General features: G+C 36.9%; 1 protein-coding gene across 2 annotated transcripts in view; it reads right to left on the bottom strand.

The window, feature by feature from the left end:
- TBC1D9 (TBC1 domain family member 9) overlaps positions 1-19,929 on the bottom strand; it is a 49,598-nt gene that overhangs the window by 12,545 nt on the left and 17,124 nt on the right. For both annotated transcript variants that reach the window (XM_054824640.1, XM_054824641.1), the window contains exons 3-15: positions 18,535-18,653; positions 16,634-16,862; positions 15,329-15,590; positions 13,990-14,197; positions 11,529-11,735; positions 9,649-9,819; positions 9,060-9,210; positions 7,266-7,480; positions 5,207-5,324; positions 4,026-4,311; positions 2,738-2,867; positions 613-711; positions 423-491 (exon numbers count right to left, since the gene is read on the bottom strand). In XM_054824640.1, the coding sequence (XP_054680615.1) occupies positions 423-491; positions 613-711; positions 2,738-2,867; positions 4,026-4,311; positions 5,207-5,324; positions 7,266-7,480; positions 9,060-9,210; positions 9,649-9,819; positions 11,529-11,735; positions 13,990-14,197; positions 15,329-15,590; positions 16,634-16,862; positions 18,535-18,653 (2,264 nt within the window). The remainder of the gene's footprint in view (positions 1-422; positions 492-612; positions 712-2,737; positions 2,868-4,025; positions 4,312-5,206; positions 5,325-7,265; positions 7,481-9,059; positions 9,211-9,648; positions 9,820-11,528; positions 11,736-13,989; positions 14,198-15,328; positions 15,591-16,633; positions 16,863-18,534; positions 18,654-19,929) is intronic.

Here is a 19,929-nt window from a genome sequence, read left to right as displayed (position 1 = left end):
TATTACAATATGGAAGCATTAACTGTCTAAGATAATAGAATAAAGGTCTTTCTGTGCTAAATTCCAAAACTTGGGTCAGGTAGAGACACATATATGTAAGTTTCTAAAGACTGATCAAAAGCCTCTATCTATTCGCTTTCTCATGATAATAGTTTTCATCCATATATTCATTTTTTACCATGGACAAATAATTTAGTGAATTACTTGTTTCCTGAGCTTTTAAAAACTGTTTGAGGTTTGGTTTTGGGGTTTTTTGTGTGTGTATTCCATAGCACAGCAGCTAATTCAATTTTGTATTAAGATACCTGACAATAAGTAATTCACAGACTCAACCTTGGTCTTTAGAAAAGACACAGTCCCATATCAAAAATAAACATTTGCATTTCCTGCAGGCACATGATCTTATCTTCACTTGCCTTTACCTTGAAAAGAGCGTACAGTTCCTCCAGTTCATCGATAGTAAAAGAAGTCTCTGTCACGATAGTTCGTACCTTTTGAAACATAATATTAAGAGTTTACGGATTTGAAATCCGTGTCTCATTGAAAAGCTAACTTAAATTTCAGAAACTGACTGACCTTAATCTTTGCAAAGAACATTATTTCAGTACTTACCACATTGCGCTTTGTAGTATCTTCAAGGGTTTGGATAACTTTCAGCCTTTGTTTGAATCTCATTTGTTCAATTAAATCTGCTCGGATACTTCCAAATTTCTTAAAAGAGAAAAGAAGTGCAGGATAGTCTGTGTATTAATATTTGGAATACTTAGCTTGCCTTTAATGTATATGAGAAATTAATTTAATTATGTGACATACCATAAATGGTTTATTTAAAAAACTGCTGTTAAGGTATTTTTCTAACACATGACAAAGTTATGAAGACTTTAGGAATATATAACTAGATTTTATTTTTCCCAATAACTTATTTTCATCTAATTCAAAAGATCTTTATCAAGTTACAAATCCTGACATTTCAAACCATAATCTCAGTAGTCAGAAATTTCTTGCTTGGCAAATCTCTATGAATAGATTGTTTCATAATTCCTTATGCAGGGTTTAGTTTGAGCTTGGCCTGGAATATCTGTTAATTGCTACAGAGAGAGAAGATATTTAGACTAACTGGATCTCCAACAGCTGAGACAGTATAGCAGTCCTTATGTTCATGAAGATCTGATACCAAGCATCAAGAATGCAACTCCATTAGGAAGGAGATTCTCTAAAGTGCCCAAGTCTTATTTTCAGAAGGGTTTTTTGTTTGTTTGTTTTTTACAATGCACATAACAGTCTCAGGGAGCTCCTGCATATACTACAGAAGCATCCTGGGGGAAAACCTCTTAGGAATAACAACACACAACTAATGGAGGAACGTAACACTCATTGAGTAATAGAAGCCATGAAGTCTTATCAAGATAGTTTACTATTGAATTGTTGGGGGGTTTTTTTGATAATCAAATCAACCAACAATGACGACTCTCCTGAAACGAATTCTCTCTTCGCAACCAACTCCTGCTTTCCTCACAGTTCTGCACTCCCCATCCTATTTGCTTTGCCTAATTATACTGGAGTACAGCTGACTATTTATCTAGAAGGAGCTACAAGGTTCTGTGCTGCATAAGCCCCAAAATGACAGACTGTCTCTGCATGGAGTCAGGTTATTCATCTAAAAGCAGTTAAGCCACTGCAAACTGTCTTCATGATGAGGAAATCAGAAAAATACAAGGGAAATAGAATTTCACAGAACTGTCCTTCTCACCATTCTAACATTGTGTGAAGGAGAAGAACAATACATCTAACTTGAGTCAGTTTGCCCTTCAGCATAGAACACACTAAGGACTACCTACTTCCTTGTTAAATACATATCATGTTACTACAGCAAGGAGGTTTTAGGGACATAGGAAGTGCCTCTGAAACAGCTGTCATATTGCCAAGTATGAACCTACATCTTGAACTAAAAATACTAATTTACCCTGCATGTCAACAGAAGGAATAAAGGAAATTAAGGAGAACAACTATTGAAAGTTATTCTTTATTTTTTATTAAAAAAAATTAATGTCAGTGTAATCATTAGGGGTATTTTAACTGATGGATTATTTTTAAAATTTAAGGGCAGTGAAATTGGTTTGCAAATCTCAGGCTTCTTGTAGGCTTTGGCCTGTGCTTTACAGATATTAGTTATTACCAGCTCCTTTCACCTGAAATTTTTTTTAGCGTTGGTGATAATACAGAAGCTAGTGGTCCATGGCCATAATCAGCACTTGCTTAAAAAAAAAACCAAAACAAAACCAAAAACAAACAAAACAAACAAACAAACCCACCCCCCAAAACCACCAAACCACAAAGGTAAAAAACCCAAAGTTCCACTGATAATAGAAAGGTCTTCTGAAATCATATAGATTTCACTAATATTTCAGTTTGGAAAAGCATGAAAAAGCTTAGATGAGAATTAACCTTTTTTGAATTACAAGTTCAGCCTTTTGTTTGTAAATAACTTTTCGGTTGTGGGCTGCTCACCTTTGATGCTGCAGACTTCTATACAAACAGCTCCAATTAAAAGCTTTGGTTAAAAGAAAAAGAAAGACTAACGCTTCTCCCCTGACCCATATCAGACTTCTGAGATGAGTCTGTAATTTCTTTTATGTTCTTTCAGTTCCAAGCAAAGCCAGACTATAGAGTATCAAATTCCTCTGTAAAGCAGAACTAGTGTGGGTTGGCAAGTTCCTGTTAAGAAATCCCATCCTACCTCATAGGAAGACTTGATCAGTCGGAAGATATCCACCTCAGGATAAGGCTCTACATCATCACTGAGCAGTGAGTGAAGATGAGGAATGGGTGGAAGAGTGCTGTCCTTATTAGTTACGCTGTCCAAATATCTGGTGAGGGGAAAAAAAAAAAAGAAGAAAAAGAGAAGCCCAAGATTCATTTGTACACCCTCCCTTCTGAGGCTTAATAGAATAAGGGTTACATATGGATTATTAAATGTAAAAATGATCAAGCCACTCTCTACTAATGAAATAAATAAATTTTGACATCAGTAATTTGACAAATCCTAACACTGCTTTTTCTCAAAGAGGGCTGAGGTAACCCTGGTAATTCATTATCCTTATCTACAAATAGCTCAAATATAGCCAGCCACAAATGAGGGGCTTACCGAACAGGTTTGTTGCTTCTGGCTGTTTAAATATGCTAAGGGAATTACGACACCATGGGAACAAGGGTCTGTGTGCTTCAGTCTACATACCCTCTGTCCTACTACTGCCCAGCCTCGCTGCAAGGGGCTTTAAGGGCTTGTTCCTCGCACCCATGCAGCCCCCGCAGATCATCTGTCTTCTACCCTGCAGCTGCAGAACACTTAAATCCTCAGCAAGCACTAGGGCTTACTTCAGAGGAACCACAACCATAGTTGTCTTTAATTCCAAAGAAATTAAAACCAGACTTCAGTAAAGCTATGCTAATGAAACTTACTAGGAAAAAAATTTCCAAAGTTTCAGCAGCATCTTGAAAACTAAACACTACTACCAAACACGAGGAAATTAGAGGTTACACTCAGCAGCATTAGTTTGTATTAAATGACTCAATCCAGTCTATTTATCAGCCTCCTGTTTCACTGAAATCTATTCATTCAAGAGCCTACCTAATTCTTCTGAGTTCTGTTTAGTCCATTCCCAAAACAATCTCCCTAGAGATCAAGGCTTTTTCTTAGCAGCATTTAAAAGGTAACAGGTGAAAGATGAGGTAACAAAACCTATTTAATTAACTAAAATAATCAACCAAATAAGTTGCTATTACCAGGTTTGGGAAGTTTATTTGAATGTCTTGAAAGAAGAATTTATATCTTGTTGGTCACTTAACATTATTTTAAGATAATGTAAAGAGTACCTTATATGGGTGAAAGGGGACTATAAGTGTGTAAAAGATTTACATCTGTTGTACTGGTTTAAACTGAGCATTTCAACACAGAACACCACAAATCAGAAAAGTAAGCAAAGAGAAAAATAAACTGAAGAGACTTTATTTTCTGTAATAAATACCTTCCCAAGACTGTCATGGCTTCTCCATCATCTTTACAGATAAGCAGCTTGTCTACATTAGTATCGAGGACAGCGAGCGCTAACTGAAATATCACCTTTATTCCTTCACAGAAGAAACAATCCACAACCACCACTGCACTTTCAAATGGCATTACACTGAGGAAAAGAGTGAGGAACCAGGACAGGGAAATGGTGGATATTACACCCAAGTCCTGCATGCAGTCATAAAGCTGTGGAACATAGTCACGAGCCAGTTCTTCGAAGACACCCTGATCCACCAATGCTCCTGTTGAAAATAAATTAACGTCGGATGTCCATTAAATCAGAAGCAACTGACCACATCACCATTTAGGGGAGAAAAATATATATACATATATTCTAGATATAAAATACAAAACCTGAGAATATTCTACATGATGCTTACACACATTTTCTTTCAGATAAATAACAAATTCTGTTCCACTACTGAGCTGTGCATACAAGTTCAACTGTAATAAGTTTTTTTGTTTGTTTGTTTTAATTATACACTTCATATGAGCTAACAAAGGGTCAATTTGGTCTAGCACTTACAGAAGCTATATGATGGCTTCAGATTTATTTCAAGAGAACTGTGTGTTATACACATCCATGCCATAACATCAGTGTCTTAAGCAGGCAGGGAGAATAATATCTAAGGCTGAATGAGTATCTCAAGCATGTGTGAGCTACACTAAAGACAGTTTCCATGATAAACTGAAGACCCACTCACTTTCACACACACACAAGGAAACTGTCACCTGACAGCAATAGATTTCAGATAGTCGTGCCCTTTCAAATCAGAGGTAAAATAGGCACAAAGACTTCTACTGCAAATTGCCAAAGCTCCTGTTTCCATCTTACCTTAATTAGATAATTGGATCATCCAAAATTCAAATTTTAGCCTCCCATCTCTCTTTTATTTACTTTTTTTAAGTCCACTTTAGAATGCCATCTAATCCTAAGTAAGTGAAAAACTATTAACTATCACAATGTCTGTTCGGGGAATGCTTCTGTGCCTCTGAGGAACTTGTCTTGCCACTAGCATTCACAGCTGTATCTATGCCACACATACATCTACACATACGCTTGTTTCAGTACAAACAATACCAATTAATTTGGCTAATTTTTGTACTGTCATTTTAGAAAATTTCCCCATAACATACCAACAACTCTTGTGTTGTAGTAGTCAGGTAGCATACGTTCACACAGAGCCACCAGCAGCCAGAAAGCTTCCTCTTCTTTTGCATAAAGAAGGAGTACTGAAGTGACAATATTCATAGCCTAAAAGAAAGACAAATATAAATTGCTAGACCCATTTATTCAATATCTAGCACAGTAACTGGGCAGGTAAGTGGTTACTATGGTTAGGAAATTAGCTGCATCTTTCCCTGCAAACCTCAAACTGTTCAAGTATTTTCCCATAAAAACAGCAGGTAGTGTTTTCCCAGTGCTTAAATGCAGGCTTAAGAAAGCCTCAAATAAACCACAAAAAATTGTTAGGTTATTGGTTTGGGTTTTTTTTCTTTAAGAAAAAATTTATCAAGATTTCTTTTCATAATTGAGGGCCTACTCAGGTCTGCAAGCATCCAGTTACACTGCCACTGATATTCTGCCAATAGGTGCTCTTGGGTAATCTGGGTCTGATGCAGACAAAACGCCTCCTACGGCACAACTGATGGCCGCTGCTGCACCACTCCTTGCAGTGGCAGTCTGAGCTCCCCATGCTCTCTGCTCCTGTGACAAGGTCAAACACAGCATCTGTGAGCTGAGGCAAATGCCTGTAACTGTGTCAGTCACGAACAACCAGAGCACGGTGAAACAAAAGCCTCTTGCTGTTGCTTACTCTCCATGTTTGACTGTGTACACGACAGGTTTTTTTATGGCCTGTTTCACTCCATTTCAAATATCGCAGCAGTGTACAATGGCCTCTGAATTGTTCGCTTACAGCCTTTGACCGGGCCTGTTAGTCTGAAGAAATGCAGCATTTCAGAAACATGTTCTTCTCAGTTTGCCTCCTAAGGAATTAGCTTCTCATTTCAGACCCTGTAACATTTTAAGACGCCAGCTTGATCATTACCTGTTTGAAACAGCAACTAAGGTTTCAACTGAAACTCAGAACAATGTTACAATTCTGTCAAAGTCCATGCTATTCCTTTTTTTCTTGTCTACCCTGTATGAAATACTTTAGTGCCTGAATTCTGAATTCTCACTGTAACTGTGAATTGGCATTCTGAATGCCATGAACCAAGTCCCAAGGCTATTAACAATTTCTGTGACAGCTTTAGGAATCAGAATTACAGTGTATTTCTACTGTTCCTCCATTAAACAACCTTTACAAAAAGGTTTTGTAGCTATTGCTTAGTATTGTATTTGTTATTAAATAATTTATGATGGTATCTGTTTGAATTGCTTGCACTTTCAATTACTCGTGTTGTATCTAGGAATCTTAACAGTCAGACATTAATCAGGCTTCTTAATACTCATGAACTTATCCTTTTTGCAAAAATAGGTAAGAAGGCAAAAAAAGGGCCCAGGTGATAAAGTTACATAGCAAGAAAGAACGATTTGGGACCAGAAACTAAAGTGACCTGAATCACAGGCATAAGAACTCCAAAACCATGAACTGGTCAGCATTAATTCTACCAACACCTGTTTGTAATGCACAGTGTAAGATATCTTCTGGGGTGCTTTATTATTATTTTTTCTTAAGTTTTGTTTTGAATGATTGAATGGTATCATTGAAAAAAGTAAAGGACATTCTGGAGGGTTATTACTACTAATACTTTGAATAAGTAGGCAAAACTTTAAGGCTGAAAAATTAAAGTTTGTTGGTTTTGTTTGGTTGTTTTTTTCTTGCTTAGAAGAAAAGAACCTTTCTTCAGGGTCCATTTGTCATTTTCTGTAGATACGCTTCAGGGCGAGCTCTGTTGTTATCCTCTGTCCAGTCTCTAGATTCATGGGCAGAAAATATACTTACAGAAAACTATGCACATCTCTCAGCACGCACTGCTAATATTTCTGTTAGAGTAGGTCCTTGTGTCAAATCCCCCTGACCTCAGCATTACCATAATTCTGCAGCATTGAGGCTTTCCCTTACCGCATTATACGTGTATGGGTGTACTTCACGCAGCCAAATACTCGTGTACGTGACTGAAGAAATAGGAGTATAAGGAAAGAACTAGAATTCCAGAAAATGAAGGAGCGCCAAGATATTTCAGTTACCTGACAATATCCTATGTTTGGATTTCTAAAAGCATAAGCAGTCAAGACTCTCCTTAGAGCAGCAATACCCATCTCATTCTGGAATGCGGGGTGTTCTGGAAGGGAACGGTGCAGATCCCTCTCTATCTCTTCTGTAGCAAGATTATACTTCCCCATCGATTTCTCCACTAGGTCCTCATAATAGCCAGGATGAGTGGCCATTTCATTAATGGCTCCTGGGGGTGGGAGAACAGTATTAAAATCAGAAGAAAAAAAGCGAGGTTTAGCAGTTACAGTATCCCAACATGATGATCTTCTGCTGCCCTTTCATCTTGAATATCACCAAGAAGCACTTTGAAAGCAAATATGAAATGTTATTTTGTAAAGGTGATTAGGTGCTTAGGTGATTGACGTATCACCCCTTGTCTTCTCCTCTAGAGGCATTTTATAATGAGGTTAAAAAAAAATAAAGGAAAAAGATAAAGCCTCTCTTTCTTTCAGCCAGAAAGAAACAGGAGGCATGAAAAGCAAGCCGGCTGTGCAGTCACATGGTTTCATGAGCTCTCTCTGCAGCTAGCTGTGGGTTTGATTATCATAAATAACTCAAAACATGCCTCTGAGAAAGCTACTTGCCCTGAGGAGGGAGTAGATTAATGCTTGGTTGCAAAAAGCATGATATCTCAGCCAAAAGCAGGAGACAGGAACTCCTGAGCTTTATTCCTGCTTCTGAAAATGACTCTGTCCTCTTAGGCAGGGCAGTTCGCCTGTCTCAGGGATACTACTGCCTGCTCACAGAGTTGCTATGAGATTTCACTGCTGACTTTAAAACTTCTCTGGAAATTAAAATTTCATCAGCACAGGAAATCAAGTGTCAGTAGCACAAAGCAATGCACATGGAAAATACTAATCATACATACACCATGAAAATTGGTCCAAACTAGCTATCGATCAGACACAAGACAGATCTGTGCATTCCTGTGTATATTTTCTGAAAACATTTTTTAATGCCCACCAGCAAAGAGAAGATGTACAAGATTAAGCATTATTAGCGAAGAAATAGAAAACAAACCAGAAAGCATCATTAGTTCATCATATAAAGTCCCTGGTGTGCTCATATCCTAAATGGTGTGGGTAGCTGTGGCAACTATCTCAGGGAGAGGCAGAGCTAGAAAAGGCATACATTGAGTGAAAGGTTATGAAGAAAGCCTGAAGCATGGACTGATTTACATATAGCCAGTAATAAAATGAATAAAGTTCTTCAACTTTGAAAAAAAGCCTAAGGGGACACAGATCTAGAGAATCCTTGATGGCACAGAAGACGGACAGAAATATTTTCTCACCATTTTTCACATACTGGGGGCACCTAATAAAATGATAAAGTAACTTTTTTTTTAAATTATTAAAAAAAAATAATCATTCCATGCAACACACTTAAACTTTGGAATTCCTTACAACAACTTGCTATGAAGGCCAGAAGCTTAATTGGATACAGAAATGATTAAACAAATGGGAAGTAGGCCTGCTGGTGTTTGTTGAACATCTAGAAGCCCCTAGACTGCTGGCTTCTGGTAACAGAGTGTGCATTCTGCTTTTTTTATATTCTTCCCTAATTATCTGAGCCTGTTTGAGAAAGGGTATTTACTGGTCTAAACAGAACTCTCGTTTAAACCAGTCTGGCACCTGCTAACAACCACAGCCTTACTTGCTCCAAACATTTTTGGATGCTTACTATCTGCACCTTTAAACATCCTTGACACTCCTTCTTCCCTCCCGCTTTTGCTTATATACCACAGTCATGTTCGAATGAATACCTACCTGAAAATAGTAGCCAAAGTTCCCCTCTCATGCTTTCTGGAATGCCCTTCAGCACAAGGTCTCTGGTTTTCTCGGTACGGTACATACAGACTCCTTGGCCATATTCAGCAAAGTGAATCTTCCAGGCCTGTTCCTTCAAAAACTCTTTAGCCTAAAACCAAAGGCAGGCAGGCATAAAGATACAGCTTCTCTTTCTAACACTCTGCCCCACTGAAATGCTACGTGCTAAAAAGCCTGCAATGTCCTAACTTTTTGAGGGAGCAAGGAATAACTTGGCTACAGTCCAATTCTCCTCTTAATGGGCTGCCTCCTCCCATTTCCTAGGTGCTGTTAAAAGAGTATCATTGAAGCAGGTGTACTTAAGAGAAGGCATACAACCCTCTTTCATTTACATCCAACTTTGCTTTTTAATGAAGTTGGTAGTATTGGTAAAACGACAGCATGTTCAATGCTTTATTTCTGTAAAAAATACTGCCTCTTAACTGTCTGTGGCAGAATGAAACTCTTCCTGGTCAGAAACATGTATTTGAAAGACAACATAATTTAACAACTTGTTCAGTAAGGTACAACAATCCAAGGTGTTTTTTACCAGCTTGGGGTTGAACTCCTCAGGTGACCTCCGCCGATACATTGTCATTAAAGCTTGAGTTGCTGTTGGAATGCCATTGTCATTGAGATTGAACTGTCGCTCTCCCTCTGACTCAGAGCTGAGGCTTTTATGAGGGCTGGCAGAAATTAAACTACTTGATCTTGTAAACACCTGTAGAAAGCCATCACAAGCAATACAGACATGGGGCTGAGCCAGAGTCTGGACTTTTTACTTCATTTTACTTCAAAATTTATACACACTGACAGCTAAGAAAAACTGAGCAAATTAAATCACCCAGGTACGTTCACAGGCTGAGCATATGACAGCAGAGATTAAACCAGTATAGAAAAATGAAATTGTTTCCAGTTTATCAATAGTTTCCCCCCACACTTAATCAAATCTTGTCATTAGAATTGCTATTTAAGTAGCCTCAAGCAATTAAACCAGCTCCCTTGGTCTCCTGTCAAAATCATAGGACTGTTGACTCCCCAGGCAGCTCCTTGACTGTCTAGAAAGTAAGATTTATATATAACATATACTTATGTGTGTGTGTACACATACACACACATTTATATCTGTATAGATGTTTACACAGACATACACAAAATAAATTATTTTGTTCCCCTCAAAAAAAAAAAAAGTTCTGCAGAAAATTCAGCTCTGACAGATTATGATTTGGAAGAAAAATATTTTGAAGGAAAAGGATTTTCTGACTTCCATACAGCTTTGAAAATTTATCACAGTAAGATCTCATATAGCAGTTCACACCAAACACCTGAAATTGAAATTTGTAGTCATGTCATTAATTTAATAATAATACTTGCAATTTGTGTTTCTAATTCAGTAGGTAGAATACGTAGATCCATTTTGGGCAAAAGGCAAGACAAAGTTTCAACATTATACAAATATATGCATATGTGCTCTGGTACACAACTACGACAACACACTAATTATACCTCACCATCAAAGCAGCAAGTAAAAAACTGACTTTTAAGATTTATGTGGCAAACAGGGTAGGGGTAGTCAGCGCAATACTAAGGCATGGCTTAGTACAGATTTGGAATTTGAGATCTACGTACATAAAACCAAAATGATACACCACAAAAACCTTTTCTGCTTTGAGATCTGAACTGCTAAATTTTGCTGGGTTTAACAGGTCTGATGAGGTTGTGATATGAAGCACTCACATTTCATACATAAAACCTAGGAATTCAGCAGAAGCCTTGATATTCAAAGTGCATGAGAAAAGTTTATCTAATCATATCTTTTAAGAATCATTTACTTTGCATAGGTAAATAGGGAGGTGCTTCAGAATAGGGCCATCTGATGTCCAGGACAGGGTTGGGGTTTTTTGTTAGTTCAAATGTTCCAAAGGTTGCTAGCAGTGCACATGCACACTTGCTGGGCTCAGACATTGCTTTCTGAAGAGTCAAAGGATAAGATTTAGCAGCTAAAGTCTTGAATAGAGGAAATTATCAGTTGATATGAAACTCTTAAATTATTAAAATTCCACAATTTTATTTTGACTTGTACAAGTCAATAGATATTAAACAGTATTACTCCATTAATCAGTTAGTTAACTATGACATTTTCCAACAAGATACATTGTAATTTCAGAATGTGGCAGCAGGAACTAAGAGTAGCTCTTCCACAGCAATGGTGATTTCTCTTAGGTCTAACATGAAAAAAATTGATATCCTAATTGTAACATTTTAACTGTTCAACTTAAGGAAGCTAAAGACATAAATACAAAAAGGGTAACATTTCTGTGTACAAAGGTTTAGCTTTACAAAACCTTAAAAGTTTTTTCCTGGCTTCTTTCTCCAAACCCCAATTAAAATTCCCTTCTTTTAGTAAACAATTTATGTTTCTCCCCATACCTCATCATCTGAGCTGATATAGCTTCCAGAAGTATTTTTTTCCAAGTATATTTTTGAAGTGGTTTGTTGCAGAAAGTCTGAGATCCTCTGTACAAGAAAGTCTCTATCTTTCAAGTTGGCAAAGAGGAACGTCATTCTGTTTTTTGTGCTGATTGATAACGGGCTGGGCAACACACTGGAGCTGTCTGCCTTTTCAACTATTGTCACCTAGGGAGAAACAGTAGCTATAGCTTAAGATCTTTAATCAGTCAAGTAACTTGGTCTAAGAAACCATCTTAATACAATAAACTCATGCTCCTTCCCCTTATATTGAATCACTATGGACATCCCTCTGCAGAAAAAACAAGATTTAGATACAAGGACTTAGAAGTCTGAAAGACAAAGACCGTCATCCCTCCAACAACTGGCTTCAGTACATTCTCCAGCAAAACTACTTTGCACTGCTTAGTTTATTTTACTTAGGCTTTATTTTAAAAGAATTAGTAAAGCAAAATTTCTTCTGTGGGATGCAGATCTATGAGCTTTTTTGTAGGACCTTCGAGTCCTTCTCCTGCTTCCCAAGACCAGTACAGGCTGAATCAACAGAGACTTTTGCTTACTTGTTATTGCCAATATATGTGAATAAGCCTTTTTTGGAATAACACTTCTGTTCTACTATATTATAGCTGCATACTGTGATAACAACAGTTACTGCAACTGTATTTTCATGGTACACAGAAACCTGCCACAAAGGGAAACACTGAACCCTGTGAGGTGGAGGTTTCTGTTTGGCCTTCAGGTGTTAGTGAAATGGTCACTAATCCAACTGAACTCCAACCTGTAAACAGTACTCACACCACAATCCACTGAGTACAGGGCACTAGTTCCCTGAGCTTTTGGTAAAGCACCTCAACGCAAAGAAATCTCAGGGATAAGTCATACACTGTGGATGAATTATAGAACAGCTGTGTGTTTGAAACATTACCAACTATTAACCTGGAAACCAAATAAACCAGTTAATCAAGCTTGTGCAGTTCATACATTGAAAAAAACACAAATCACAATTGTAAGTACTTTTAACCACTGCTTTTATGACTTTAAACAATTTCCTAGGTAATGAAAACTGTCTTACTGCTTTCAGAATAGAAGAGGGCATATTTCGATTTACTAGGACCTTTACTTTTGCTCTTTTTTTTTAACCCTTTTAAAAATAGAGATCAATGGTAAGATATTAGTGCTCTAATATTAATATCTCTCTAGCTAAAAGGATAGGATAACCATTTTTCACACAACGTTTTCTTTGAAGATGTATTTAAAGACTGCAATGAACAGCTCAGCTGCTAAATCCCTTCTCTATCCTTCCAACCTGCTTTTATTTTTCTGTTAACTAAAAATCTATTAGTTATTCATTACCTTAAAAGACCTTCACTAATAGCATATTGATATTAGCTAAAAAGTGTTTCTTCAGCTGTTTCTTTCCCTTAAAGCTTGAGAGCTGCTTTGAATCCCATGCTGCTGTGGCTGTGGTTATCAAAAGCAGTTGCTGAAAAGAGGTCCTGTTAATGCAAACTTTGTTCTCCTCCTCCACCACTTTACCTGGAGGACCGTTGTTCCCTTGGAGTTCCAAACAGTGCAACCATAATCGAATGTCTCTTCTCAAATAACCAGTTATTGCAACACGCTGTGGAGAAGCTGTACTTCAAAGTTTCCAAACAAATACCATTTGGTTTTACTCTTAATGATTTGTGGGGGAAAAGAGTGCCTTGAAATATTCCATGGTTCTGCAGTCTAGCCAAACTGTCCTTGGTTACATCAGCTTTGCTACTATTTCCGAGACTTACTTTACACATTTTTCCATTAACCCGCAAATCAAGTCAATCATAAAAAGCCTCCCCAACATAATTTTTTTTAATTGCATCAAACTTAAATTCTTTTTACTGAACATCTACTTTAAGCAGCCAGCTTTAAAAAGGAAAGCACACCAATTTCTAAAAGTGCTGACAAATATTTTCCATATACAGGAATAAATGATTGCAAGTCTGTGTGAAAAGACAATTCAAATCCTTAGGATTATGAATCTTTTTACATCTGACAAAAGCAAATCTTATCTGACAGACTCTTTAATAAAAGTTCTGCTCATCAGTCTAGGAAGTTTTATCATCCGTCCCTCCCTATGAGGCACAAAAAATGTACCATGGGGCTGTAAAACAGAATTTAAATTAGGGGACCAGAAGGACTCATGAGGGTTGTAAAAACTGACAGAGAAAATTCCCCGTGAATTTTAGTAAAAGGAACTTTGAACTAAAATACACAGTCATTAAATATTACTTAGAATACATCAGAATAGTATACACACAAGAAATTAAAGGGATGAAAAGAGTTTTTTCCCCAATAATGAAAAAAACATCAAAGCTAGGATGCAATTTCCAATAGGATATTGCTTTATTATTTGTCCTATAAATTTACAAATACAAATATTTACCTCTCGAAGAGGGATAATAAGGCTGCACAAGTTCTCCTCTTTACTAGTAAAGCAAATGTAGTTTGTAGAAACAAACATCTGACCCAAAATATGCATTTTGTTGAATGGAGTCCAGAGAGTACAGTCTGTGTGCCCATCTAATTTCTCATCCTTAGGAAGTCGGAACAATGCACGGTATCTCTCACTCTTTGCTCTGGCATCAAGATCCCTACAAAAAAACCACAGAAAGCTTTTCTTGTTTTAAAAAATACATAATACATTTAAAGATATATTTTATACCAATCATTGCAAGTTACTGGCAACGTACAACTCAGTTAAGTACTGAGTGTACAACAAAACAATGGAAATAATAGTTTGCATACAGGGACGTACAGTCTCCGGTGCTGGATACATGAAAAAAAAATTCTGCCACGAATGACTTTGATACATCAATCCTGACTTCTCAGAGGGGACAAGCTAGGTGATCTTTTCACATTCAGTCCTACTTTCTGAGAATATACGCAGTGAATCCATTTATTATTAAACAACACATGACCCCATGTAATATTACACCAAAGATGATGCTTTGATGCTCATTTATTAACATGATAGAATCCTGAGGGCTAGAGTTTGTTAACAATTTCAAGACTTAGTCTTGATAATGCATTCAGTACAAAACATTGAATAGTTAGAAAGACAAACCTAAGTGATATAATGCATGTCAGATGTCATTAAGTAATGAGAAATATAAAAAAAGCACTGGTTACAATTCTGTATGATTCACTAACATGATCAACATATAAAATAATGAAAAATTAACAAGAAACTACAAAATTGTAGTATGATATCTATGAAAGAAGAAGAAATATTTTCCAGATAATTTTTCATCCCTTAGAATTTTATGTCATTTTTTGCATCTGTTACCTAAAATAAGTTCTAGATAGAATTCATCATCTAGAGTAATTTTTCAATTCCAGTTATAGGACCAACTATGAACGTTAGGCACATTTATTAATAACACTTAAATCGCTTTATTACCTTTCCCTGGTAACATAAAAGGGCCTTAGAACAGATACCTAAGAGATATGCTAAAGAGCTTCTGAATAAATGAGAATTTGGCTCAAGTATGTTTCTTTTTTTGTTTTTTTAACATGTTCATGTTCAAATATTTTCCCTTTCCTATTTCAACAGCAGACCAAGTAATTATATTTAAATAATTATTCACATTTTGCCACTGCTGGAATCAATCACTCCTTTTGGAGTAACAGTAAATGGCATCAACATTACAAAACTTTTGGACAAAATGCTGCAAGTAAAAGGACTGAGGAGAAACAAATGACTAAGAGCCAGTGCTACCTACCGTTTTAGTGCAGATACTTTTTTGGGGGATTTCTTTTTCAGCTTGGGTAATGACCTGTCTTGTTCAAATCCTTCATTGTCCAAAAGCTGTCGCATAGCTATATTGGCAAGCTGTTCCATTAGTTTAAATGTCTCACTGATATTAAGGAATACTGAGAAGAAATGCTCACTTGACCTTGTGCTCACTTTGATCATATCAGGGAAGAGCAGTGTAGCATTCTTCTCAAGTTGAGTGATATCGACCCAGCGGATAACTAACTTTGCTGAACAGAAGCAAACAGAAAAAACGAGTCAGTACAAAAATTAGCATAATCAAAACCATTCATCTTCCTCTTCCTATAAAATGTATTCAGTTGAAATTCTCTCACATCTTGAAAAGTTGGGAGGACAGCATAAACAGACCCAGCTTGTACTAACTATGATCACCTGACAAATAGCAGATAAAAGGGTTTACATATCATTTATTTCTGTAAGGAAAACCACACAACAGCATTACAAAGCTAGGTGGGCTAAAAAAAACTTATCATTGCCACAGCACTTGCTCAGACTCTGATGTCCTCTTTTCCTACGGAAGCAAAGAAACATAGTCTAAACACATCAGAGAGACTTGCGTTATTTTTATACATTAAAAAGTTTCAAATATTACGGTAATGACAGATCCTTGGCTTTAATTCCAATACAGCTACAGGTTAGGATATTGTCCTTAAAACAGGGACTATACCTTTATGTCTTTTTGTCAAAAAAAAAAAAAAAAGTTCCAGTCATTCACTAGAGTATGTCTACACAGCTAAATAGAAAGACCCGGGACTGATCCATTGCCCATAACCAAGTACTGCAGACTTGCCCACCTCCACCCTGCTAGAGCAGGCTGGTTGCATCCACACTATGTAGTTCTTGATCCTGGGTCTCCTCTGAGCCCTTTGTGATGCTCTGGTGTTGTGCAAGAGTAAATGTGGCATTTGAGGTTGCAAAGTCTGCCAGAGTAGTACTGGAGGAGTGTATAAGAGCAAAAGCAGCCAAAACTGGTGGGATCTCATCCCTATTCCCTTTTGGGCAGAGTCCCTGAAGCGAACCATGCCTCTAAAACAATTGTTTTACAGATAACTACTTTGAGAAATACAAAACAAACAATGGAACAAGCTCACAGTTAAGCAGTGTGACAAATCAGGGAATTGCTCCCTGCTCCTCTTTTCTTCAGCAGCGTCTCTGCACCCTCAGCAGTTCAGCAGGTGAACAGTAACAAACTACAAAAGATTTCCTAACAATTTTTAAGATGCACAGACCACCATCCCACTGTAAAACATACCTTCCCTGCCCATGAGGAAAGAATAAAAGCAAAGGTGATTAATGCTGAGATACACCCAGCCCTGACGGGGAACCTTCCCTTTCCAGTAACTGCAGGAGTAGTAGTTCACTAATTTCTCTTCTTCCGGCATCCCAAATAGCTTGTGAAATTTCACTATGGCTTCCTTAAATTTTTCTGTATCATCATCCTCCTTGATGCCATTGATTTTGTTGTACTCGGCGATGATGCCCTAGTAGGGAGTGAAAGAAGTACATAGCATGTTAGTTGCCGTAGGGTATCAGATATCCTTATTACCATTGCTGTCTGGGCCAGAGGCCACAACAGTTACTGCAATGTCAAGAAAGTCTTTTAATTACCCCTTATTCTTCTACTCATTCTTTTACTTATATAGTTATTTACTTTATTCAAGGCTGTCCTTCTGATGACCTTGCTCCCTACCATGCCTATGTCAAAAGCAACCAAACACCAACCACTTGCCAGAATCCTGTTTTAAATTAACCAAACTAATTCAAATACTGCTAACAACTCTGTGAAGCACCTATAAGTTGTAAAATTTTCCCCTTCCATGTAAATATGCTCCCTGGAGACAGGGATAGGATTTCACCAGAAAATTTTCTTCTAAAAAGAAGGAAAAAAAAGTCAAAGGAAAAATGACTCTGTTATTTATTAGGGAAAATATCAAACAACTTTTATGACCCCTCTTAGTGGATCTTGAGCAAAAGAAAAGAGCAAGAGGAAAATAAAGAAATATCTCCTATTAGATTAACTGGCAGGATGGAAAAATCATTCACACTTTCAGGTGCAGAATACCTTCATCAAATTTGAAGTGGCAGCATTCTGGTGAAAAGCTGCTTTTTGATGCCTCAAAGACTACAGTTCCTTCTATTCTATATGGAAGTTCTGGTCTACTCACTTATTTTCCCAATCTCTTATAAATCTTCTCTATTGTCTTCTATATTAAAGTGATAAAAAGGAAAGTTACTTCTTGCCTTCAAATTGCTCCATTTACAAGGAAAACAGAGTATAAGACAGTGAACCATCATTCACATTTAATATTTGTCCAACTCTAAAAAGTAACGATTCCCTTAAAGGATTACAATTCACGGGACAGATGTCTTCTCACAGAAGGGGTTTCCATGATCATCTATAGCCCTCATACCTGATGATACCTTACCTAGTAAAACACAAACAACTAGGGGATTCTTAAAACAGTTGACTTACTACATGAAAGAGGAGGAACGAGACAAAGCCAATGCTTAGAATACATACCAAATAAGTACAGTAATTTTGCTTACAAACAATCTTTTACCAAAATATTTATTTTTTGATAATTCTTAGTATGGATAAAGTACTTTTTACCAGGACAGCTACTATATCTCCTATAAGGAGCAAAAAAAATTCTAGTCAAACCAACAAAAACCCCCACAACCAAAACCCAAGCAAACAAAAAACAATCAACCAACTAGCAACTCCTAACACCTCTGTGAAGTGTAAGCACTAACACTACAGGATTTAACTGCACAGAAGAGGGTAAGGAGACATTGTAAGTGCATTAAAAAAAATATTAGAGCTTTGCACTGGAAAAGCAGTTACATAGAAAACTGTCAAAGTTTAAGACAGAAGCAACAGTGCAGTTAATTTTAGGACATATAATGTTTGAAGCCCTGCCTATATATTTTTAAATATATATTATTTCTTTTTTAATGACACTGCTGCTAGTTATGTGCGCTAAACCTAGTTTCCCCAGATTTTACACACGTTGCTACTTAGAATCTGGTTTTCCTTCAAAAAGGTGGAGCAGCCTGGGGAGTACCAGTTCAAATTTATTTAGAATTCCTGTCAGTTTTCCTTCCACAGTCACATTTATCATTAACAACATTTATAATAATATATTTAACTACCTGTATTTTTCCTCTGACAAATGTATTTATGTCATTCTCATTTTCAAAGATTGAAAGAGTTTGCAACAAATTCTGTTCAAGCCATTCCCAGTGTTCAGTGATTTCCTTCCTTGAGCAACCTGTATATAAAAAAACAACCCCAAAAAGTCACATAATAAATAATTCACCAATGTCAATGCCCTCTTAATCATAAACAAAAGACTCTAATAAAACTCGCCAGTAACTAGAGATGCAATATTTCACCAGATGCTGTGTCCCTGGAAATTCCAAAATTTTCTCCCATAGTCTTTAATTTCATAATAAATAGGTCACAATCTTCAAGATTATTCTGTGAGAAGCACAAGCTACTTATGTCACTATCATGAGCAAAACCCCCTACATTTAGAATTCTAATCACAATAACGACACCAAGTTGCCCAATGTCACATTAAAGAGTTAGCAGAGCTATCACCTGCATCTGTTAGGAACTAACAAAAAACCCCAACAGCTGTATATTCTGCCATTGTTTCCTAATTCTTCACTGTTATATACATCTATAAATTATGAAACAGTGATAAGATTTCAAGAGTAAAAGCTGAAAAGGATCGTTTTCCGGCTAAGTCTATTGCAATGTCTCTTCCTCAAAAGAAGAGTGCTGAAAGATCTCTAAGCAAGCTGTATCTTTTAGGGAAAGAGGGTTGTCAGAGGTGGTTTACTTTTAATGATGAAAGAATAAACTAAACTTCAATGACCCTAGTTTGCTTAGGAGACCAAAAGGGGTCAAGTGAGATATCTTTGATACTGCGGAATCAGCATACATGTAGTCTGTAAAGTAGTACAGAACAGGGATGAAAAAGCTTCTCGTATGAACTAGTTTATATATGCAAATTTTTTTGCTTCTATTTTACTTGGGATGGATCGTAATAAATATAACTTCCATTTTGACCCTGTTCTTAACATCTTGCAGAACAAAGTTGTTGGTGCCCTTCAGGATCAATGTGTCCATCCTGAAGGAAGCACTCACAAAAAAATTGTTCCCCCCAAAAAAGGATGTTGAGAGAATTATGTCAAAACCAGGACTTTTAAGGAAGTAAATAAACAAAACATTACGTGTTCACATAGGAACATCTGTACCTGAAGCTTGATTAAAAGTATCTCAATCCAGGTAGGAAATAGCATCAATGCTATGTCATCTTTTTGTTCAAATCACAGATTTGTCTCATTTTACTCAGAACTAGCAAGTAAACGTACCTACCTGCCAACTAATGCCTACAGAACCCAACAAAGCGAAGGGGCTCATGTGAAGCAGCCATTAGAAAGAGGTTAAATTACAACAAGCTGTTGCTAGTAAGTTCTTCAGCTTTACTCCAGGCACAAATTGTCACATGTCTGCACATAAGTGTTTCCATGATTTGT

This window comes from Grus americana, chromosome 4 (genome assembly GCF_028858705.1).
Source record: "Grus americana isolate bGruAme1 chromosome 4, bGruAme1.mat, whole genome shotgun sequence".
Lineage (NCBI taxonomy): Eukaryota > Metazoa > Chordata > Aves > Gruiformes > Gruidae > Grus > Grus americana.
The sequence above is the reverse complement of the archived record's forward strand: the minus strand, read 5'-3'. Positions and strand labels throughout refer to the sequence as shown.